Raw genomic sequence first — 24703 nt, 5'->3', positions numbered from 1 at the left:
GAAGAAATTTCTCCTCATCTCAGTTTTAAATGGGTGGCCCCTTATTTTAAGTCTATGGGCTCAATTTTGGCCAAGAGTTGCTCCTTTTTTTTGGAGCAACTTGATTTTTCTGGAGTATCTTAAAAATCCCCATTTTGCACATTCAATTTGCGCCAGTGTAAGTGAGTTAGTCGGAATTTTTTTAGTTTAGTTTTTTTCTCAAAAAGGAGCGTTACCAGCCACTTATGTCAGTTTTAGGCCACTTTGGCCAGCTAATAATTACTCCAAATTTACTTAGGCCAGCGTATGTGGCCACTCCAGAAAACCCTTGCGGAGAGTTAAGAAATCAGCGCAGGTAGGTACATCGGAGGCCATTCGGCCTGGGATAGGGGAAGGAAGGGAAGCGGAGAGGACCTTGCACCATGACTTACAAAGCACTAAACAAAGCACAAGAAGTAATAAGCATTCAAGAAGAAATAAAAAGTAGAACTAAGTCCTACCTTCATCTGAAAACTCGGCCCTGGGAGGCACACACAGGCTGCAGGAAACAAACTCACCGGACAGACTGCAGCAAGGGCAACACACAAGCAGCTACTTCAACAGCGGGTTGGCTGGTGCGGTAGGCCACTCGGCCTGGGAGAGCTGCGGGACGACCGGGAGACCACTCGGCCTGGGATAGGTGCGTGATGACTGGGAGACCACTCGGCCTGGGATAGGTGCGTGATGACCGGGAGACCACTCGGCCTGGGATAGGTGCAGGATGACCGGGAGACGACTCGGCCAGGGATAGGTGCGTGAAGACTGGGCGACCTCTCGGCCAGGGATAGGTGCGTGAAGACTGGGAGACCTCTCGGCCAGAGATAGGTGCATGATGACCGGGAGACCACTCGGCCAGGGATAGGTGCGTGGTGACCGGGAGACCACTCGGCCAGAGATAGGTGCGTGAAGACTGGGAGACCTCTCGGCCAGAGATAGGTGCGTGATGACCGGGAGACCACTCGGCCTGGGATAGGTGCGTGATGACCGGGAGACCACTCGGCCTGGGATAGGTGCGTGAAGACTGGGAGACCTCTCGGCCAGAGATAGGTGCGTGATGACCGGGAGACCACTCGGCCAGGGATAGGTACGTGAAGACTGGGAGACCTCTCGGCCAGAGATAGGTGCGTGATGACCGGGAGACCACTCAGCCAGGGATAGGTGCGTGATGACCGGGAGACCACTCGGCCAGGGATAGGTGCGTGATGACCGAGAGACCACTCGGCCAGGGATAGGTGCGTGATGACCGGGAGACCACTCGGCCTGGGATAGGTGTGTGATGACCTGGAGACCACTCGGCCAGGGATAGGTGCGTGATGACCGGGAGACCACTCGGCCTGGGATAGGTGCGTGATGACCGGGAGACCACTCGGCATGGGATAGGTGCGTGAAGACTGGGAGACCTCTCGGCCAGAGATAGGTTCGTGATGACCGGGAGACCACTCGGCCAGGGATAGGTGCGTGATGACCGGGAGACCACTCGGCCAGGGATAGGTGCGTGAAGACTGGGCGACCTCTCGGCCAGGGATAGGTGCGTGAAGACTGGGAGACCTCTCGGCCAGAGATAGGTGCGTGATGACCGGGAGACCACTCGGCCAGGGATAGGTGCGTGGTGACCGGGAGACCACTCGGCCAGAGATAGGTGCGTGAAGACTGGGAGACCTCTCGGCCAGAGATAGGTGCGTGATGACCGGGAGACCACTCGGCCTGGGATAGGTGCGTGATGACCGGGAGAGGCCAGACAGCGGCCAAAGTGGGGAATGATTTCTTTCGGTGCACTTATCAATGGAGAAAAGTGGCGCATCTCCGGTAAGTGCGCCAAAAAAAGGGGTGGGCCAAAATTGAGCCCTTGGTCCACTCGTTTTAGTTTCCCCGATGAGTGGAAATATCTGCTCTGCATCCACCTTGTTGATCCCCCTCATTATCTTATAAGTTTCAATGGAATTTTGGAAAAATGTAAGAAGCATATTCCCGATGTTGGGGAAGTCCAGAACCAGGGGTCACAGTCTAAGGATAACATAGAAACATAGAAAATAGGTACAGGAGTAGGCCATTCGGCCCTTTGAGCCTGCACCGCCATTCAATAAGATCATGGCTGATCATTCCCTCAGTACCCCTTTACTGCTTTCTCTCCATACCCCTTGATCCCCTTAGCCGTAAGGGCCATATCTAACTCCCTCTTGAGTATATCCAATGAACTGGCATCAACAACTCTCTGCAGCAGGGAATTCCACAGGTTAACAACTCTCTGAGTGAAGAAGTTTCTCCTCATCTCAGTCCTAAATAGCCTACTCCTTATCCTGAGACTATGTCCCCTGGTTCTGGACTTCCCCAACATCGGGAACATTCATCCCGCATCTAACCTGTCCAGTCTCGTCAGAATCTTATCTGTTTCTATGAGATCCCCTCTCATCCTTTAAACTCCAGTGAATAAAGGCCCAGTTGATCTAGTCTCTCATATGACAGTCCAGTCTTCCCTGGAATCAGTCTGGTGAACCTTCGCTGCACTCCCTCAATAGCAAGAATGTCCTTCCTCAGATTAGGAGACCAAAACTGTACACAATATTCCAGGTGAGGCCTCACTAAGGCCCTGTACAACTGCAGTAAGACCCCCCTGCTCCTATGCTCAAATCCCCTAGCTATGAAGGCCAACATACCATTTGCCTTCTTCACCGCCTGCTGCACCTGCATGCCTATTTTCAGTGATAAGTATAAAGCCATATAGGACGGAGATGAGGAGAAACTTTTTCACCCAGGGAGTGGTGAACCTGTGTAATTCTCTACCACAGAAAGTTGCTGAGTCCAGTTCGTTGGATATATTCAAGTGGGAGTTAGATGTGGCCCTTACTGCTAAGGGGATCAGGGGTATGGAGAGAAGGCAGGAGTGGGATACTGAAGTTGCATGATCAGCCATGATCATATTGAATGGCGATGCAGGCTCGAATGGCCTGCTCCTGCACCTATTTTCTATGTTTCTATTTCTAACATCACCTCTCATTCTTCTGAACTCCAATGTGTATAGGCTCCACCTACTAAACTTATCCTCATAAGTCAACCCCCTCGTCTCCGGAAACAACCAAGTGAACCTTCTCTGAACAGCCTCCAATGCAAGTATATCCTTCCTTAAATATGAAGAACAAAACTGTACGCAGTACTTGTCATGTATGTATTTTGGGATCACTAGCCACTAGATGGCATCATTGTTGGAGGCCATTGGGCTGCACGCACACGGTGCAGCCCAAGTATAAAAAGCCAGCCATTTTGTATGTTAGGCACTTTGGGCCTTAATAAAGCAGAGCCAAGGTTGTATCTCTTGGAGTTAAACAGTACTCAGTCTTACAGTTATTGCATTTGGTGACGCAAATACAAGAATCTTTGCATGCAAAAATGAGCACAATTGGATTGTTAGAGCAATTCGTGGAGGGAGAAGATTGGGCAGACTTTGTAAGCCGTTTGAGCCAGTACTTCATGGCCAACAAAATGGAGGAGGTCGGCGCCGGGCCGTGTTCCTTACTGTTTGCGATCCAAAGATTTTTGGTCTGATAAGGAATCTACTCCTGCCTGTGAGTCCAACAGAGAAGACATATGAACAATTGTGTACACTGGTACAGGACCATCTTAAGCCAGGCGAAGGCATCATCATCTCGAGATATAGATTTTATACGTACGTTCACTCGGAGGTCCAGAATGTGGCAGAATTCGTTGCCGATCTGAGATGTCTAGCAGGAAGGTGCAAGTTCGGGGCTGTGTTGGCAGACATGCTGCATGATTTCTTCATTATCGGCATCAACCATGAGGTGATCCTGCGTAAACTACTGGCAGTGGAGATGTTGGACTTGAACAGGGCCATCATGATCGCTCAATCATGCATGATGACAGATAGAAGTCTAAAGCAAACATCTGTGAAAAATCAAAACTCAGCAAGTACTGTAAATGTGATTGATTCAGTGTTTGGCAGAGCGGCACATGGCAGAGAATACCCGACTGTGTACGTGGAACCTGTGGCTGCCCAAAGTCTGTGAGCAGAATGCATCCGATTTCTCCGTGTTGGTGTTGTGGGGAAAATCACCGGCACCAGCAGTGCAATTTAACCAATATAATTGTACTGACTGTCTGAGAGTGGGGCATCTCCAGCGCAAGTGTCCACAGATGAGCAAGCATGTTGTGACACACCACGTGGAGGATGATGGTCAGACTAGCGCAGATCCAGATACACAATCCAAGATACCAGAGGAGGAAATGTATGGACTGTACTTTCCTAACTAGGAGCAAACTGATAATGATTAACGTGAAATTTAATGTGTTACTGGTATCGATGGAACTGGGCACCGGGGCGAGTCAATCGATAACGAGCCAGAATGCATTCGACAAGCTGTGGGATACTAAGTCTATGAGGCCCAGACTGAGTACAGTCAATGGCAAGTTGCGTACGTACACCAAAGAACTCATAACAGTGATTGGCAGTGCCACAATTAAAGTGTCGTATGACACTGCGGTTCATGAGTTACCGCTATGGATTGTTCCAGGCAATGTCCCAATGCTGTTCGGTAGGAACTGGCTTGAAAAATCAGATGCGACTGGAACAACATCAAGGCATTGTCGTCGGAGGAAGATACATGTGCCCAAGTACTGAGCAAGTTCCCCTCGCTGTTCGAACCGGGCGTCGGCAACTTCACGGGAGCCGAAGTGCAGATCCATGTGGACTCGGATGGAAGACCCGTCCATCATAAAGCTCGGGCAGTTCCGTATATGATGAGGGAGAAGGTCGAAATCGAACTGGGCAGACTCCAGCATAAAGGGATCATTTCACCGGTTGAATTTAATGAATGGGCCAGCCCCATCGTTCCTGTGCTGAAAAGCGATGGCACAGTCAGAATCTGTGGAGACTACAAGGCTACGATCAACAGGGTTTCGAAACAGGATCAGTATCCATTACTGAAGGCTGATGACTTGTTTGCAACATTAGCCAGGGGGAAGTCGTTCACCAAACTGGACTCGACATCAGCCTACATAACACAGGAGCTGGTCAAGATGTTGAAGAGACTTATGTGCATTAACACGCATAAAGGACTGTTTATTTACCACAGGTGCCCTTTTGGAATTTGCTCAGCTGCAGCAATATTCCAGAGGAACATGGAGAGTCTACTGAAGTCCGTTCCCAGAACCGTCGTGTTCCAAGATGACATCCTGGTCGCAGGTCATGAGTCCAAGGAACATTTGAACAACCTGGAAGAGGTTCTACAGCGTCTGGACAGAGTGGGACTCAGACTGAAATGCTCAAAATGCGTCTTCATGGCACCAGATGTCGAATTCCTGGGGAGGAAAATTGTTGCTGACAGCATCAGGCTCACAAACGCGAAAACCAAGGCCATCAAGAATGTACCCAAGCCGCAGAATGTGCTGGAGCTGCGCTCATTTCTGGGTCTACTCAACTACTTCGGTAACTTCCTACCTAAATTGAGCAGCTTATTAGAAACACTGCACACGCTGCTAAGAAAAGGCGACAACTGGGTGTGGGGTGCGTCTCAAGACAGAGCTTTTGAGAAAGCCACTAATATGCTTTGCTCTAACAAGCTGCTGGTACATTATGACCCATGCAAATGTTTAGTGTTGGCCTGTGATGCTTCATCATATGGAATTGGTTGCATACTCCAACAAACTAATGAGTCGGGTAAACTTCAACCAGTCGCGTATGCATCAAAAAGTTTGTCTAAAGCGGAAAGAGCTACAGCATGGTAGAAAAAGAAGCTCTAGCCTGTGTGGATGGGGTTAAAATGATGCATCAGTACCTGTTCGGTCTTCGGTTTGAAGTGGAGACAGATCACAAGCCGCTCATTTCAATGTTCTCTGAAAGCAAAGGTATCAATACAAATGCTTCATCCCATACCCAGAGGTGGACACTGACATTATCCACTTATGATTGTCATTCGCCACAGACCTGGCACCGAGAACTGTGCTGATGCTTTGAGCCATTTGCCGTTGCCCACACTGGAGGTGGAAATGCCACAACCGGCGGACCTATTGTTAGTTATGGATGCTTTTGAGAGTGAAGGAACCCCTGTCACGGCTCAACAATTTAAGACCTGAACCAGCCAGGACCCGATTTAACGGTGGTGAAGAGTTGCATCCTCAAAGGTGATTGATCTTCCATACCCAAGCAAATGTGCAAGGAGACCAAACCTTACACTCGTCGCAAAAATTAACTGTCTATTCAGTCGGATTGTATACTGTGGGGCAATCATTTTGTTATGCCCAAGCAAGGGAGAGAGAGATTTGTACGTGAGCTACATAGCACTCTTCCTGGCATTGTAATGATGAAAGCCATCACCAGGTCTCATGTGTGGTTGCTGGGAATTGAGTCTGAGCTGGAATCATGTGGGCATCAGTGCAACACTTGCATGCAGCTCAGCAAAGCACCAGCAGAATCGCCGCTGAGTCTGTGGTCGTGGCTGTCTAAACCATGGTCCAGGATCCACATAGACTTTGCAGGTCCCTTTCTGGAGAAGATGTTTTTAGTTGTGTTGGATGCATATTCAAAGTGGATAGAATGTATAATCGTGTCATCCAACACGTCCACAGTTAGCATTGAGAATCTCTGTCATGTTCGTGCCATATGGTCTGCCTGACATAGTGGTGAGTGACAACGGATTGTGCTTCACCAGTCAGGAGTTTCAAGAGTTCATGAAACTCAATGGTATCAAACATTAAGTTCAGCACCATTCAAACCTGCATCCAATGGGCAAGCAGAACGTGCTGTCCAAATCATAAAGCAGAGTATGAAGCGAATAACCCAAGGGTCACTGCAGACCCACCTGTCATAAATACTGCTTAGTTACAGGACAAGACCACGTGTGCTTACCGGGGTCTCGCCTGCTGAACTAATGATGGAGAAGTCTCAAGACCAAGCTATCTCTGGTACACCCTGATTTGAATAATCATGTTGACTATAGAAGATAAAGTCAGCAAGGGTATCATGATCAGGCAGCTGTGTCACACGATATTTCTGTAAATTATCCTGTATATGTTCTGAATTATGGTCAGGGTCCCAAGTAGATTGCTGGTACTGTCATGGCCAAGGAGTGCAACAGAGTATTTATTGTCAACCTCAAAAATGGGCAAACATGCAGGAAACATATGGATCAGACAAAGCTGCCACACACGGACGAACCGGAACAGTCAGAAGAAGAGACAATCAACGACCAACCAACCTACCCCCAGTCATCAGAGGACTCAAGGGTCATCAGTGAATCTGGACTTTCAATCACTGACATGTTCAATGAAAATGTCAATCCCTGACATGACCATTGCCACTCCCACCAGGTCAGCCACCCAGCCACAATCACAACAGACTCTGAACACTCACCCAAGGCTGGAGTTGAACTGAGATGCTCAACCCGGGAGCGGAAAACACTGGCCCATCTCAATTTGTAAAATACTGTGTTAAGATCTCAGAGGGGGTATTGTCATGTATGTACTTTTGGAATCACTAGTCACTAGATGGTGTCATTGTTGGAGGCCATTGGGCTGCACGCACACGGTGCAGCCTAAGTATAAAAGGCCAGCCATTTTGTACGTTAGGCACTTTGGGCCTTAATAAAGCAGAGCCAAGGTTGTACCTCTTGGAGTTAAAGAGTACTCAGTCTTACAGTTATTGCATACATAACAGTACTCCAGGTGAGGCCTCACCAATACCCTGTACAGTTGTAGCAGGACGTCTCTGCTTTTATACTCTATCCCCCTTGCAATAAAGGCCAACATTCCGTTTGCCTTCCTGACTAATTGCTATACCTGCATACTAACTTTTTTGTGTTTCATGCACAAGGACCCCCAGGTCTCTCTCTGCTGCAGCACTTAACAATTTTTCTCCATTTAAATTATAATTTGCTTTTCTATTATTTCTGCCAAAGTATATAACCTCACATTTTCCCACATTATACTCCATCTGCCAAATTTTAGCCCACTCACTTCGTCTGTCTATATCCCTTTGCAGATGTTTTGTGTCCTCCTCACAATTTGCTTTCCCACCCATCTTTGTATCATCAGCAAACTTGGCTACATTACACTCTGTCCCTTCATCAAAGTCATTGATATAGATTATAAATAGTTGAGGACCCAGCACCGATCCCTGTGGCACCCCACTAGTCACTGTATACCAACCGAAAAAAGACCCATTTATCCTGACTCTGTTTTCTGTTAGTTGGTTAGCCAATCCTCTATCATGCTAATATATTACCCCCAACCCCGTGAGCTTTTATCTGAAGTGGGATATTGTATTCTTCAGGAATTAAGGGGTTAACAATGCAAACTGCACACCAGCTGAGACAGCACATAAACCACAGACAAGCTCTAGTTAAAGTAAATCCCCTGAAATAACATCTGAAGTGTGAGCAAGGGATGTGGTTTGTAAATGGCCAAGAAGCAATAACGGCTTTGGATGTACAAACCACAAGCTTCAAGCGAACTTTGAAGAGATATACTGCCAACCAAAATATGTTGAGTAACTGTATAAAGGTAATGATGAAATGTTGTTCGGAGAGAGAGTGGGGTTGAACTGAGTTGGGAACTCACACTTAGCCACCTCTCCCTTGCAAGTAAAAATAAACAACTCTTTATTACTCTAAAACAGACGTGTGTGCAGGGGCTGTACTGAGGGTGCGCTGCACTGTCGGAGGGGCAGTACTGAGGGAGCGCTGCGCTGTTGGAGGGGTAGTACTGAGGGAGTGTTGTACTGTCGGAGGGGCAGTATTGAGGGAGCGCTGTACTGTCGGAGGGGCAGTACTGAGGGAGCGCTGCACTGTTGGAGGGGTAGTACTGAGGGAGTGTTGTACTGTCGGAGGGGCAGTATTGAGGGAGCGCTGTACTGTCGGAGGGGCAATACTGAGGGAGCGCTGCACTGTCGGAGGGGTAGTACTGAGGGAGTGCTGTACTGTCGGAGGGGCAATACTGAGGGAGCGCTGTACTATTGGAGCGGCAGTACTGAGGGAGCGCTGTACTGTCAGAGGGGCAGTACTGAGGGAGTGCTGTACTTTCGGAGGGGCAGTACTGAGGAAGTGCTTCACTGTCGGAGGGGCAATACTGAGGGAGCGTTATACTGTCGGAGCGGCAGTACTGAGGGAGCGCTGTACTGTCAGAGGGACAGTACTGAGGGAGCGCTGTACTGTCGGAAGGGCAGTACTGAGGGAGCGCTGTACTATTGGAGGTGCCGTCTTTCAGGATGAGACGTTAAACTGAGGCCCCGTCTCCTCTCCCACAAGTGGATGGAAAAGATCCCAAGGCACTACCTTCCTGGTGCCAATATTTATCCCTCAATGTTCATCGCTAAACAGATCATCTGGTCATTTATCACATTGGCCGCCGCGTTTCCTACATTACAACAATGGCTACACTTCAAGAAAAGTACTTCATTGGCTGCAAAGCGCTTTGGGACATCCGGTTGTTGTGAAATGCGCTATAGAAATGCAAGTCTTTCTTTCTGAAGGTGGAATGATCACTGATTATATTTTTTTATTTAAAGAGTAGAGTCAGCTCCTCAAAATGAACAGAACATCAGGAGGAGTCCCTCTATATAACAACAACTTGTATTTATATAGCGCCTTTAATGGAGTGAAACGTCCCAAGGCGCTTCACAGGAGTATTGTGCGATATAAGTTTGACATAAGTAGAAATTCGTGCAGGTGGAGGTAGGTTTTAAGGAGTGTCTTGAAGGAGGAAACAGAGATAGCAAGTTTTAGACAGGGAGTTCCAGAGCTTGGGGCCCAGGCAACACAAGGCTTGGCCACCAATGGTTGAGCGATTAAAATTAGGGATGCTCGGGTGGGCAGAATTAGAGGAGCGCAGACATCTGACAGGCCAGGCAGGGGTGCGTTGAAATAGTCAACTCTAGAGGTAACAAAGGCATGGATGAGGGCTTCAGCAGCAGATGAGCTGAGGCTGGGGCAGAGATGGACAATGTCACGGAGTGGGAAATATGTGATCTGAACACTCCCAATGTGTTATCTCCACGCAGTACAGCACAGGAAGGACTTGATGTCCTAGTGTAAAGTAGCACAGCAGGACAGCAAGTGCTGGGAGTTCACCATCCCAAGGAAACCTCCTCTCTCGGCATGCCAGCTGACGCAACTAATCAGAGTTTCACAACAGTAGGACACAATGTGAGGATGTTGCAATCTGAAGAGATTGTGACTTGTTAAAACTGGAGGCAATGCTCAGTGGGAGGTACTGGCGAGATCCTGTTGGCAGTCATATCCTCAGGTCCACTGTACTGAAGAGCTTCCAACACCACTGAGAAAGTGCAAAGTAAGTTGGCTCATTACATTTTTAAACGTGCAGGTAGTGGCAACCCTTACCCCTGCCATTCACCGTGCTGGCTTCTCCTCGGACCTGCTATACTGGCTTTGAAAGCCCAGGATTGGTTCTCTTTATTGTTCATGATGTGGTCTCATCTCTGGACGCCCCCCCTCCCCCTTTCTCTGTAACCTCCTCCAGCCCCGATAATACTCATTCTCCTGTTCAAATCTCTCCACAGTGCTCGCCTGCTCCCTATCTCTGTAACCTTTGTAACCCTGCAATTCTCAACCTCCTGTTTAAATCACTTCATACGCCCGATCCGCCCCCCCCCCACCCCCCACACTCCCTGTCTCTGTATCCTTCGCCAGCCTGACAATATTCATCCTCCTGTTAAAATCCATCCCTGTCCCTCGCCCCACCCTATCTCTAACATCCTCCAGCCCTGACAATACTCATCCTCCTGTTCAAATCACCCATGACCCTTGCTCCCTCCCTACCTTTGTAACCTCCTCCAACCCCTACAATTCTCATCCTCCTGTCCAAATCCCTCCATGGCCCTCGTCCATTCCCTATCTCTGTAACCTCCTCCAACCCCTACAATTCTCATCTTCCTGTCCAAATCCCTCCATGTCCCTCACCCACTCCCTATCTCTGTAACCTCCTCCAGACCCTACAAGCCTCCGAGATCTCTGTGCTCCTCCAATTGTGGCCTCCTGCACATCCCCCTATTTCCATCGCTCCACCATTGGTGGCTGTGCCTTCAGCTGCCTAGGCCCTAAGCTCTGGAATTTCCTCCCTAAACCTCTACCCTCCCTCTCCTCCTTTAAGGTACTTCTTAAAACCTACCTATTTGACCAAGTCTTTGGTCATCTGTCCTAATATCTCTTTATTTGGCTCAGTGTTAAATTTTCTTTGATAATGGTCCTGTGAAGTGCCTTGGGACAATTTACTACGTTAAAGGCGTTATATAAATGCATTGTTGTTTACGTAATTATTTAAGAAAAAGTAAACAATTACATTTCAATAGCGTCTTGCACGACCTCAGGACGTCCCAAAGCACTTTACAGCCAATGAAGTGCTTTCTGAAGTGTAGTCACTGTTGTAATTTGGGAAACGCGACAGCGAATTTGCACACAGTAAGCTCTCACAAATATCAACGTGATAATGACTAGATAATCTGATTAGTGATGGGGATATTGGCCCCAGGACATTGAGGAGAACTCACCACCCTCCTATTTTTCTTCGAGATAGCGGTTGTGGGATCTTTAATGTGCACTTGAGAGGACAGCCAGGGCTCTCGTTTTACATATTTTACAGGGAGTTGGTGAGGCCACACCTGGAGTACTGCGTACAGTTTTGGTCTCTGTATTTAAGGAAGGATATACTTGGATTGGAGGCATTCAAAGAAGGTTCACAAGGTTGATTCTTGAAATGAAGAATTTGACTTATGAAGAAAGGTTGAGTAGGTTGGGCCTATACACATTGGAGTTTCGAAAATGAGAGGTGAGCTTATCGAAACATATAAGATAATGAAGGGACTCGACAAGGTAGATGCAGAGAGGATGTTTCCACTCATAGGGGAAACTAAAACTAGGGGACAGTCTCAGAATAAGGAGCTGCCCATTTAAAACTGAGATGAGGAAGAATTTCTTCTCTGAGGGTTGCAACTCTATGGAATTTTCTGCCCCAGAGAGCTGTGGCGGCTGGGTGATTGAATATATTTAAGGTGGAGATAGACAGATTTTTGAGCGATAAGGGAGTAAAGAGTTATGAGGAGTGGGCAGGGAAATGGAGCTGGTCCTATGATCAGATAAGTCATGGTGGAGCAAGCTCGAGGGGCCAAATGGCCAACTCATGCTCCTATTTCTTATGTTCTTATGTCTCATTGCGAAAGACGGGAGGTGTATAATGCAGAATTTCAATTTTAAATCACTTACACAATTTGGGCTGCTGCATGTTACAAATGGCCAATCTAAATTGGATAAGTAGCTGAAGGAAATACAATTGCAGAGCAACTGGGAAAGGGCGGGGGAGTGGAACTAGCTGAAGTAGTCAGCAAAGCATGTGGCATCCTGGGCTTCATAAATAGTGGTATTGAGTACAAACGCAGGGAAGTTATGCTGAACCTTTATAATGCTTGGGTTATGCCACAACTAGAATATTGCTTCCTGTTCTGGTCACCACACTTTGAGAGGGTGCAGAGGAGACTCACCATAATAGTTCCAGGGATGAGGAATTTTAGCTACAAGGTTAGGTTGGAGAAGCTGGGTTTGTTCTCCTTGGCGCAAAAGAGATTGAGGGGAAATTTGATAGAGATGCACAAGATTATGACAGGTTTAGATAAGATAGACAAAGAAAAGCTGTTCCCATTAGCTGATGATACAAGGACTAGGAGACGCAGATTTAAGGTTTTGAGCAGGAAATACAGGCGGGATGTGAGAAAGAACGTTTTTACATAGCGAGTGGTATTGACGTGAAACTCGCTGCTGACAAGGGTTGGTGAAAGCGGAGTCGATCAATGATTTCAAAAGGAAATTGGATAGGCACCTGAGGGAAATAAACTTGTTTAGCTACGGGGATAGAAAGGGGGAATGGGACTAACTGGATTGCTCCACAGAGAGCCGGCATGGACTCGATGGGCTAAATGGCCTCCTTCTGTGCTGTAATGACTCTATGACTCCGGGGCAGTAAAGTTTGCATCCAGGAACAGTTTCTGCCTCAGTAAGTAACATTGGGCAGCTGGGCTCTGAGTCTGGGGCGAAGCACTAAGGGAGGCATTATACACCTCTTGGGCGCTGGCATGGGAAAATCCCGAGCTAAAGAGCTGGGCTGGGAGCACTCCAAGAGAAGCCTGGTGGGGGAGGGAGCGGACCTAACAAAACCCCCACAAAGACATTCCCAGAACATTGCCCACGCCACCATGACATAAATCATTAAAAAATGAAAAGAAGAAACAATCACACTTGCTTTAGGAGTCCATTACTTACCTCTCTGCACTCGGTATAGTTGGACCACTCCATTTCTCAGCCGTGCACTGCAGGGCTCACTGCAGGCCATGTGGGTTGGGCTGAACTCAAAATCCGCGCTGGGGCTTTGCTAACTGGTGCAGCTCTTCCGGGCGGTTCTGCTCCGTGCTGCCTCAAAACTGATCCCAAAAACCCCTGCCCAGAAGACCTCATCACCGCCATTGCTGACACTCCGGGGCAAAACACGGAGCGCAGAAGACGCGAAAATCCACCCCCATTACTCTCCGTGCTCTTGCAGAGAGCCGGCACGAGCCCAATGGAACGAATGGCCTCCTTCTGTGTTGTAACCATCCTATGATTCTATTAGAATCACATCTCAGAGATACTGCAGCTCCTTCACTGTAACTTTAGTGAATGTGAACGCATTAATCATTGAGGTAAATAGCGTTCCTGCTGCACTTTTGATGAGGTTATGGGGGTGAGCGGGAATAGCGACCAGGAAACAGCAGGCTCACTCATGTTCATTCTTTATTCATGAATATCTCACTGTGGCTCCATTGATTACGACACAGAAGGAGGCTATTCAGTCCATGGAGCCCGTGCCGGCTCTCTGCAAGAGCACCGCAGCTAGTCCCACTCCCCGCCCTTTCCCTGTAGCCTTGCAACTTTTTTTCCTTCAGGTATTTACCCAACTCCATTTTGAAAGCCGCAATTGAATCTGCCTCCATCACCCTTTCAGGCAATGCATTCCAGATCCTAACTATTCGCTGTGTAAAAATATTTGTCCTCCTGTCCCCTTTGGTGCTTCTGCCAATCACATTAAATCTGTGTCCTCTGGTTCTCGACCCTTCCGCCAATGGGAACAGTTTCTATCTATCTACTCTGTCCAGACCCCTCGTGATTTTGAACACCTCTATCAAATCTCCTCTCAACCTTCTCTTCTCTGAGGAGAACCACTCTAGCTTCTCCAGCCTATCCACATAACTGAAGTCCCTCATCCCTGGGACCATTCTGGTAATCTGTTCTGCACCCTCTCTGAGGCCGTCACATCCTTCATAAATTGCGCTGCCCAGAATTGGACACATTTGAGGCCGAGCAGTGTTTTATAAAGGTTCTTCGTCACTTCCTTGCTTTTGTATTCTACACTGTTTATGAAGCCGATGATACTGTTAGCTTTTTCAACCACTTTCTCAACCTGCCCTGCTACCTTCAACAATTTGTGTACATATATGCCCAGGTCTCTCTGTTCTGCACCCCTTTAGGATTGTACCCTTTAGTCTATATTGCCTCTCCTCGTTCTTCCTACCAAAATTTATCTCTTCACACTATTCTGCGTTAAATTTCATCTGCCACGTGTCCGCCCATTCCACCAGCCTGTCTATGTCTTCTTGAAGTCCATCACTCTCCCCCTCACTGTTCACTATACTTCCAAGTTTAGTGTCATTGAACAATTTGAAATTGTGCCCTATATACCCAAGTCTAAGTCGTCTGGTCTTTTTAGCTCTCTTCCTTTTTATCCCTGGTTTATCCTCTCATTCTCTCTCGCTATCCTTTATCCTCCTAATTCTGTCTGATTCTCTCTTCCTCCACACCCTTGGTCTCCTCTTCTGTGATCTCTTTCCTTTTGTATGCTAGGTTCCCTCACTCCCATTCTCTTTCACCGCCTTGGTTTTCTGTTATTCTCTCTCTTTCCCTCTCCTTAATCCACTGGTTCCCCGCTCCCTTTTCTGTGCCTGCTCTCCATTTTTCATTCCTTCTCTCTCCCTCAGCCTGCCACTGCTTCTCTTTGATACAAAGGAAGATGTTTGTGGTGGTTGGATTTCAATTATCACAGCTCCAGGACATCACTACAGGAGTGCCTCAGGGCAGTGTCCTAGGCCCAACCATCCTCAGCTGCTTCTTCATCAATGATCTTCCCTCCAACATAAGGTCAGAAGTGGGGATGTTTGCTGATGGTTGCACAATGCTCAGCGCTATTCACAACTCCTCAGCTAATGGAGCAGTCCATTTATTTTCTTTCTTTCTTTTTATATAAACTGACTTTATTGCTCATTACAGTAATGAGGACACTTGAAAAGCTCTTGAACAACCTTTTAATGTGTCCCGGGCAAAACTATTGGGGGGAAGAGATGGGAAAGGCTAAAAATTGAAGTTCCTTGTGTTTCCAGATCAGAGTGTCATCCACTGTCGGTCCTGGGGACTGCAAGGGCATAAATCTGAAGCTGAGACAGGTTCACCTCTGGATCCCTGGAGTGAACCTGCCTGGACACTAGAGCAGATAATGCAAGGCCAGCAGGAGAAGCAGTCTTCCTCTAGCTCCGACCACAAGGAGGAGGTCAAGAGTCTCACAACCCGCCACCAGTTTTGCGGCTATGAAATGAGGATCACCCGAGACTGGAGCAGATGCCTTGGGATATCAGCGGTTATCTGGCAACCGGTAAGTCCAGTGTTTGAGAATTGAAGGAGCAAAAGCAAAATCCAGAGCCTCTGCCCTCTACTGCAAACACCTCGAGTTACGGCCCTTGCCCCCATATCCCAAGCTGCTGAAGCTTTTTGGTGCGGTGGGTTTGCTAACTTCTACCTCCGTAACATCGCTCGTCTCCGCCCCTGCCTCAGCTCATCTGCTGCTGATGCCCTTATCCATGCCTTTGTTACCTCTAGACGCAACTATTCCAACGCATTACATAGAAACATAGAAAATAGGTGCAGGAGTAGGCCATTCAGCCCTTCTAGCCTGCACCGCCATTCAATGAGTTCATGGCTGAACAGGCAACTTCAGTACCCCCTTCTTGATTTCTCGCCATACCCCTTGATCCCCCAAGTAGTAAGGACTTCATCGAACTCCCTTTTGAATATATTTAGTGAATTGGCCTCAACTACTTTCTGTGGTAGAGAATTCCACAGGTTCACCACTCTCTGGGTGAAGAAGTTTCTCCTCATCTCGATCCTAAATGGCTTACCCCTTATCCTTAGACTGTGACCCCTGGTTCTGGACTTCCCCAACATTGGGAACATTCTTCCTGCATCTAACCTGTCTTAAACCCGTCAGAATTTTAAACGTTTCTATGAGGTCCCCTCTCATTCTTCTGAACTCAGTGAATACAAGCCCAGTTGATCCAGTCTTTCTTGATAAGTCAGTCCCACCATCCCGGGAATCAGTCTGGTGAATCTTCGCTGCACTCCCTCAATAGCAAGAATGTCCTTCCTCAAGTTAGGAGACCAAAACTGTACACAATACTCCAGGTGTGGCCTCACCAAGGCCCTGTACAACTGTAGCAACACCTCCCTGCCCCTGTGCTCAAATCCCCTCGCTATGAAGGCCAACATGCCATTTGCTTCCTTAACCGCCTGCTGTACCTGCATGCCAACCTTCAATGACTGATGTACCATGACACCCAGGTCTCGTTACACCTCCCCTTTTCCTAATCTGTCACCATTCAGATAATAGTCTGTCTCTCTGTTTTTACTTCCAAAGTGGATAACCTCTCATTTATCCACATTATACTTCATCTGCCATGCATTTGCCCACTCACCTAACCTATCCAAGTCACTCTGCAGCCTCATAGCATCCTCCTCGCAGCTCACACTGCCACCCAACTTAGTGTCATCCGCAAATTTGGAGATACTACATTTAATCCCCTCATCTAAATCACTAATGTACAATGTAAACAGCTGGGGCCCCAGCACAGAACCTTGCGGTACCCCACTAGTCACTGCCTGCCATTCTGAAAAGTCCCCATTTACTCCTACTCTTTGCTTCCTGTCTGACAACCAGTTCTCAATCCATATCAGCACACTACCCCCAATCCCATGTGCTTTAACTTTGCACATTAATCTCTTGTGTGGGACCTTGTCGAAAGCCTTCTGAAAGTCCAAATATACCACATCAACTGGTTCTCCCTTGTCCACTTTACTGGAAACATCCTCAAAAAATTCCAGAAGGTTTGTCAAGCATGATTTTCCTTTCACAAATCCATGCTGACTTGGACCTATCATGTCATCCCACATTCTACCCTACATAAACTTGAGGTCATCCAAAAATCTGCTGCCCCTTTCCTAACTCGCACCAAGTCCCGCGCACTCATCACCCCTGTGCCCGCTGACCTACTGGCTTCCTGTTAAGCAATGCCTTGATTTCAAAATTCTCATCCTTGTTTTCAAAAACCTCCATGCCCTTACCCCTACAATCTCTGTGATCTCCTCCAGCCCCACAATCCCAGAGATGTCTGCGCTCCTCTAATCCAGCCCTCCTGAGCATCGCTCATTATAATTGCTCAACCATTGGGGCCGTGCCTTCTGTTGCCTAGGCCACAAGCACTGGAACTTCCTGCCTAAACCTTGCCGCCTCTCTACTTCTCTTTCCTCTTTCAACATGCTCCTTAAAACCTACCTCTTGGACCAAATTTTTGGTCACCTGCGATAATTTTGCGGCTCGGTGTCAAATTTTTATTGCATGATACTCCTGTGAAGCGCCTTGGGTCGTTTCTCTACTTTAAAGGTGCTATCTAAATAAAAGCTGTTGTTGTTGCTGTTGTTGTTGGATGTACATCAGAACATCAAGATTGCTAGATGGGGAAAAACCCAGGTCCATCCTCTTCACCTTCTACCATCCCGTCAGTCACCTGATATTGTAATACTGGTTCTGTTACATTATCTTAGGAATCTCCATCCATTAGACTGCAGCAGGCGCAGGCATGAGGTGCAGAATCCCCAATGGTGGAGAGCTTTGGGAACCATAAGCCCAAAGTTATGAAGAGGACACAAAGAATCTACACATGGATATATATGGGACTGCAGCAGTTCAAGAAGGCGGCTTAGCACCACCTTCTCCAGGGCAATTAGAGATGGGTGATAAATGCCTTGCCAGTGACGCCCACTTCCCTGGAACGAATAAAAGAAAGAGAGAAACACGGATAGGACGGAGAGAGAGACAGGGGTCACAGAGAGAGAGAAAGACACAAAGGGTCAGAGAGGGAGAGAGAGAGGGACAACAACATTAACTTGTATTTATATAGCACCTTTAAGTTAGCAAAACATCCCAAGGCGCTTCACAGGAGAATTATCAAACAAAATTTGACACAGCATCACATAAGGAGCTATTAAGACAGATGACAAAAAGCTTGGTCAAAGAGGTCGGTTTTAACAGGGGTCTTAAAGAAGGAATGGAAGGAGCAGAGAGGGTTGGGGAGGGAATTCCAGAGCTTAGGACCCTAGGCAGCTGAAGGCACGGCTGCCAATGGTGGTGCGATGGAAATTCAGGATGCTCAAGACCACAGAAGTGGAGGAGCACAGATATAACTTCCCTGGCATGGTGCACAGATTGGTGAAATCTCTATCTACACTCTGGCACCGTGCCTTAGGTTACTACTCTCAATTGCATCATGTACTGATTCCCCACCCTCTTTAGCACCATGCGTGCTGTATACACAATCCTTGGCACCATGTATTGAGATTACATCCTTCCTGACATCACGTTCCAATTTTTTAAATCCTACTTGGAGCCAAATATTGGATTTATATCCACATGGAACTATTTACTGGAGTTGACCCCTTCCCTTGCAGCATGTACTGTATTGCAGAAATGTTTCTAATGAGACATTTCTAATGTTAATTCAACATGTTATTTACATAAGAACATAAGAATTAGGAACAGGAGGAGGCCATTTGGCCCATCGAGCCAGCTCCACCCTCAATAACATCATGGGTGTATGTTCTACCTCAACTCCATTTTCCTGCACTATCCCCATATCCCTTTATTTCCTTAATATCCAAATATTTATTGACCTCTGTCTTGAATATACCCAACGACTGAGCTCTCTGGAGTGGAGAATTCCAAAGATTCACAATCCTCTGAATGAAGAAGTTCCTCCTCATCTCAGTCCTACATGGCCAAGCCCTTATTCTGAGACTGTGACTCCTGGTTCTAGACTCCCCAGCCACAGGAAACATCCTCCCTGCAGCCACCCTGTCAAGCCCTGTAAGAATTCTGTATGTTTCAATGAGATCACCTCTCATTCTTCTAAACTCTAGAGAATATAGGCCCATTCTAGACAATCGCTCCTCATAGGAAAATCTCCCATCCCAGGAATCAGTCTGGTGAACCTTAGTTGCATTCCCTCAATGCCAAGTATATCTTTCCTTAGGTAAGGAGACCAAAACTGTACACAATACTCCAGGTGCGGTTTCATCAGGGCCCTATATAATTGCAGTAAAGCGTCTTTACTCTTACACTCAAATCCTCTTGTAATAAAGGTCAACATACCATTTGCTTTCTTAATTTCAGGGCATTGTTCTCTGCCAGTACTTTGAGATGGAGCAGCTGAACTTTTCTGGGAAGAAGGTGATTGAATTGGGCTCAGGCACTGGGATCGTTGGGATCCTTGCCACCTTGCTGGGTGAGTGAAAGACTCCAAGCGATAGCCCATTGTAAGTACCATGGTAGAAACTGACACAAGTTCAACACAGATAAATGTGAAGTAGCACATTTTGGTGGGAAGAATAGTGAGGTCACTTTCAATTAGGGAGGGCGAACGAGGAAGGGGAATGCACAATAAATGGTCGGACACTGTGAAGTGTAGAGGAACAAAGGGATCATGGATGCAGTTCCACAGATCCCTGAAGGTAGCAGGACAGGTAGATAAGGTGGCTAAGATGGCATACGGAATACTTGAACTGTATAAAACACTAGTTAGGCCACAGCTAGAGTACTGCGTGCAGTTCTGGTCACCACGTTACAGGAAGAATGTGATTGCACTGGAGAGGGTACAGAGGAGATTTAGGAGAATGTTGCCGGGAGTGGAGAATCTTAGCTATGAGGACAGATTGGATAGGCTGGGGTTGTTTTCTTTGGAACAGAGGAGACTGGGGGAGACATGATTCAGGTGTATAAAATTTTGAGGGGCCTAGATAGAGTGGATACAAAGGACCTATTTCCCTTAGCACAGAGGTCAACAACAGGGCATAGATTCCATGTAATTTGTAGCAGGTTTAGAGTGGAATTGAGAGGATTTTTTTCACCCAGAATGTGGTGGGAGTCTGAAATTCACTGTCTGAAAGGGTGGTAGAGGCAGAAAACCTTGCCACATTTAAAAAGTACTTCGATGTACACTTTCAGTGCCGTAACCTACAAGGCTATGGATCAAGAGCTGGAAAGTGGGATTCGGCTGTACAGCTGTTTGTCGGCTGGTGTGGACACGATCGGCCGAAATGGTCACATTCAGTGCTGTAAATTTCTATCATTCAGTGATTATTACTTGGAGGGTGCGAGTCTAGGTGGGGCAGAAGAACAAATCTCAGAGTTAAATACACAAATCACTAAACATTGTGACACAGGTTAACAAGGCTGTAAAAAAGCAAACCAAGCACTAGGGTTTATTTCTAGAGGGATAGAATTGAAAAATAGGCAAGTTATGCTAAACCTGTATTGAACCTTGGTGAGACCACACTTGGTGAACTGCATATAGTTCTGGTCGTCATATTATAAAAATGATATAGAGGTGCTGGAGAGGGTGCAAAGATTTACAAGGTTGATATCAGACATGCGAGGGTATACATATCAAGAAAGGATGAACAGGCTTGGTTTCTTTTCACTTGAAAAAAGCATCGGGGTGACCTAAATTGTGAAAGGTTTTGGTAGAGCGGATACAGAGAGAGTGTTTCCATTTGTGGGGAAGAGCATAACTACAGGGCATCAATATAAGATAGTCACCAAGAAATCCAAGAGGGAATTCAGAAGACGTTTCTTTACACAGAGAGTGGTGAGAATGTGGAACTCACTACCACGGGGAGTGGTTGAAGTAGATAGTATAGATCCATTAATGAGGAGGCTGGACAAGTATATGAGGGAGAAGAGAATAGAGGATTATGCTGAGAGAGTTAGATGAGTAGACTAGGCCTATATTCTTTAGAGTTTAGAAGAATGAGAGGTAGAAAAATAGAAGAAACATAGAAATCTACAACACGGACGGAGCCGTGTCAGCTGAAAAATAACCGCATGGCCCTCAATCAGCAGTCCTGAAGGTTACATATAAACCTTTGAACAATGAACAATGGCGCAAAGGTAAAGAGCACCCAGCCCAACCAGTCCGCCCCACACAACTGCAACATCTATTGCACCGAAACACTCTACACTCCACCCCAACTGGAGCCACGTGATCTCCTGGGAGAGGCAAAAAACAGATTAAAACTCAGGCCAACAGAGGGAAAAAAATCTGGGAAAATTCCACTCCAACCCATCCAAGCGATCAAAACTAGTCCAGGAGATCACCCTGGCCATATTCGATTCCCTGCAGTACTTACCATCGTATCGACACCAGCCAACAAGAGGGATCCAGTCTAATCCCACTTACCAGCTCTAGGTCCGTAACCCTGCAAGTTACGGCATTTTACGTGCCCATCCAAGCACCTTTTAAATGTGATGAGGGTTTCTGCACCCCCACACTTCCAGGCAGTGAGTTCCAGACCCCCACAACCCTTTGCGTGAAGAAGCCTCCCCTCAAATCCCCTCTGAACCTTCCAACACCCACCTTAAAACTATGCCCCCTCGTAATTGACCGTTCCACCAAGGGAAATAGGCCCTTGCTATCCACTATATCCAGGCCCTCAAAATTTTGTACACCTCAATGAGGTATCCTCTCAACCTCCTCTGCTCCAATGAGAACAAACCCCGCCTATCCAATCTGTCCCCATAGCTAAGATTCTCCATTCCAGGCATCATCCTAGTAAATCTACTCTGCATCGTCTCTAGTGCAATCACGTCCTTGCTTTTTGCACGCGGTACTCCAGCTGTGGCCTAACCAAAGTATTATACAATTTAAGCATAACCTCCCTGCTCTTATATTCTATGCCCCAGCCAATGAAGGCAAGCATTCCATATGCCTTCTTAACTACCTTATCTACCTGGCCTGCTACATTCAGGGATCTGTAGACAAGCACTCCAAGGTCCCTTTGTTCATCTACACTTTTAAATGGCCTATCGCTTAATGTGTATACCCTTTCCATATTAGCCCTCCCAAAGTGCATTATCTCACACTTCTCAAAATAAAGTTCCATTTGCCACTGCTCTGCCCACCTGACCAGTAGATTGATATCCTCTTGCATTCCATGACTTTCCTCTTCATTATCAACCACACAGCCATTTTAATGTCATCTGAAAACTTCTTAATCATACTCCCTACATTCAAATCTAGATCATTGATGTATACCACAAAAAGCAAGGCACCCAGTACTGAGCCCTGCATAACCCCACTGGTAACATCCTTCCAGTCACAAAAACATCCATCAATGATTTCCTGTGCTTCCTACCTCTAAGCTAATTTTGGATACAACTAGCCACTTTGCCCTGGATCCCATGGGTTTTAACCTTCGTGACCAGTCTACCATGTGGGACCTTATCAAAAGCTTTGCTAAAGTCCATATACACTACATCGTATGCACTACCCTCATTAACCCTCCTGGTTACCTCCTCAAAAAATTCAATCAGGTTAGTCAAACATGATCTTCCCTTAAAAAATCCGTGCTGACTGTCCCTAATTAATCCTTGTCTTTCCAAATGTATATTTATCCTGTCTTTCAGAATGTTTTCCAATAATTTTCCTACCACTGACATTAGGCTGACAGGCCTGTAATTACTTGGCCTATCCCTTTCTCCCTTCTTAAACAAGGGTACTGCATTAGCAGTAGTCTGACTGAAACATATAAAATTCTGACAGGCTTGACAGGGTAGATGCAGGGAGGATGTTTCCCCTGGCTGGAGAGTCTAGTTCCAGGGGTCACAGTCTCAGAATAAGGAGTCGGCCATTTAGGACTGAGACAAGAAGAAACTTCTTAACTCAGAGGGTTGTGAATCTTTGGAATTCTCTACCCCAGAGGGCTGGGGAGTCTCAATCGCTGTGTAAATTCAAGGCTGAGATTGATAGATATTAAAGGAATCAAAGGATATGGGGATATTATGGTTATGCTGATAGATTTAGATGAGGAAAGATGGGAGGAGGCTCGAGTAGAGCATAAACTGCAGCATGGGCTGGTTGGGCCAAATCCCATGTTTCTGCACCGTATATCCTATGTAATCCATTAAGGTGATGGCCAATAAATGCCAGCCCTACCAGCGGCGCCCACATCCCAGGAACGAATAAAAAAAATGATTCTTTCATATTCTTTGGGCAGGTGGCGATGTAACATTGACAGATCAGCTAATCGTTTTGCATCAGATTGAATACAACATCGCCAGCAACATCCCCAGTGACATTATCCAGCGCTCAAAGGTCTCTGCTCTCTCATGGGGTAAGGACCAGGAGCAGTTTCCCACAGACTACGACATCATCTTAGGTTCAGACATCGTCTACCAGCCTCGTGAAGCCCTCTCACTAATCAAAACCCTTCAATACCTGAGCAACCACAAGACAGTCATCTACTTATCTTCCAGGATGTATGAACCCATGGGGGCACTGGAGTTCCACGAGAAACTCATTCCACTGCATTTTAACTCTGAGATTATTCACAGAGTGCCGAAACAAGAAATCAACATTTACAGGATCACCAAAAGAGGCCCTGAAGCTCAATGGGAGGGTGGTGAGAAGAATAATGAGGGGTTATGAAGGGGGTCTAGACAGAGTAGATAGAGAGAAACTATCCCCATTGGTGGAAGGGTCGAGAACCAGAGGACATAGATGGAAGGTGGTTGGCAGAAGAACCAAAGGCAGCACGAGTAAGAACTTTGATTTACGCAGCGAGTTTTTGGGATCTGGAATGCACGGCCTGAAAGGCTGGTGGAGGCAGACTCAATTGTGGCTTTCAAAAGGAAATTGGATGAGTAGCTTAAGGGAACATATTTACAGGGCTATGGGGAAAGGACAGGTGAGTGGGATTAGCTGAAATGCTCTTGCAGCGAGTGGCACGGGCTCGATGGGCCGAATGGCTTCCTTCTGTGCTATAACCATTCTACGATTCTATGATGTTAATAGGGTGGATACAGGTAAAAGTCTCACAATGGAACCAACAACAACAACTTGTATTTATATAGCACCTTTAACATAGTGAAACGTCCCACGGTGCTTCACAGGAGTATTATGAGTTTTTTTTTAAACTGACACCAAGCCACATAAGTAGGAATTAGTGCAGATAACCAGAAGCTCCGTCAAAGAGGTAGGTTTTATGAAGCGTCTTGAAGGAGGAAAGAGAGGTAGAGAGGTGGAAAAGTTTAGGAAGGGAGTTCCAGAGCTTGGGGCCGAGGCAACAGAAGGCTCGCCCACCAATGGTTAAGTGATTACAATCAAGGATGCTCAAGAGGGCAGAATTAGAGGAGCAGAGATATCTCAGGGGGGTTATAGGACTGGAGGAGATTACAGAGATAGAGAGGGGCGAGGGCATGGAGTGATTTGAAAATAAGGATGAGAATTTTGAAATCGATGCATTGCTTAACAGGAAGCCAAAGTAGG

At 46.8% G+C, this 24703-nt stretch overlaps 1 protein-coding gene across 1 annotated transcript; it reads left to right on the top strand.

The window, feature by feature from the left end:
• Nucleotides 1-5148: 5148 nt before the first annotated feature.
• Nucleotides 5149-23837, top strand: LOC139256378 (EEF1A lysine methyltransferase 3-like; the record flags this gene model as incomplete). Its single annotated transcript, XM_070874213.1, has 5 exons — nucleotides 5149-5271; nucleotides 5383-5533; nucleotides 15437-15705; nucleotides 19552-19663; nucleotides 23433-23837. Coding segments are annotated over exons 1-5 (1060 nt in total), but the record flags the coding sequence as incomplete, so codon positions are not given.
• Nucleotides 23838-24703: the final 866 nt, after the last annotated feature.

This window comes from Pristiophorus japonicus, unplaced genomic scaffold (assembly GCF_044704955.1).
Source record: "Pristiophorus japonicus isolate sPriJap1 unplaced genomic scaffold, sPriJap1.hap1 HAP1_SCAFFOLD_717, whole genome shotgun sequence".
Taxonomy (NCBI): Eukaryota; Metazoa; Chordata; class Chondrichthyes; family Pristiophoridae; genus Pristiophorus; species Pristiophorus japonicus.
The sequence above is the reverse complement of the archived record's forward strand: the minus strand, read 5'-3'. Positions and strand labels throughout refer to the sequence as shown.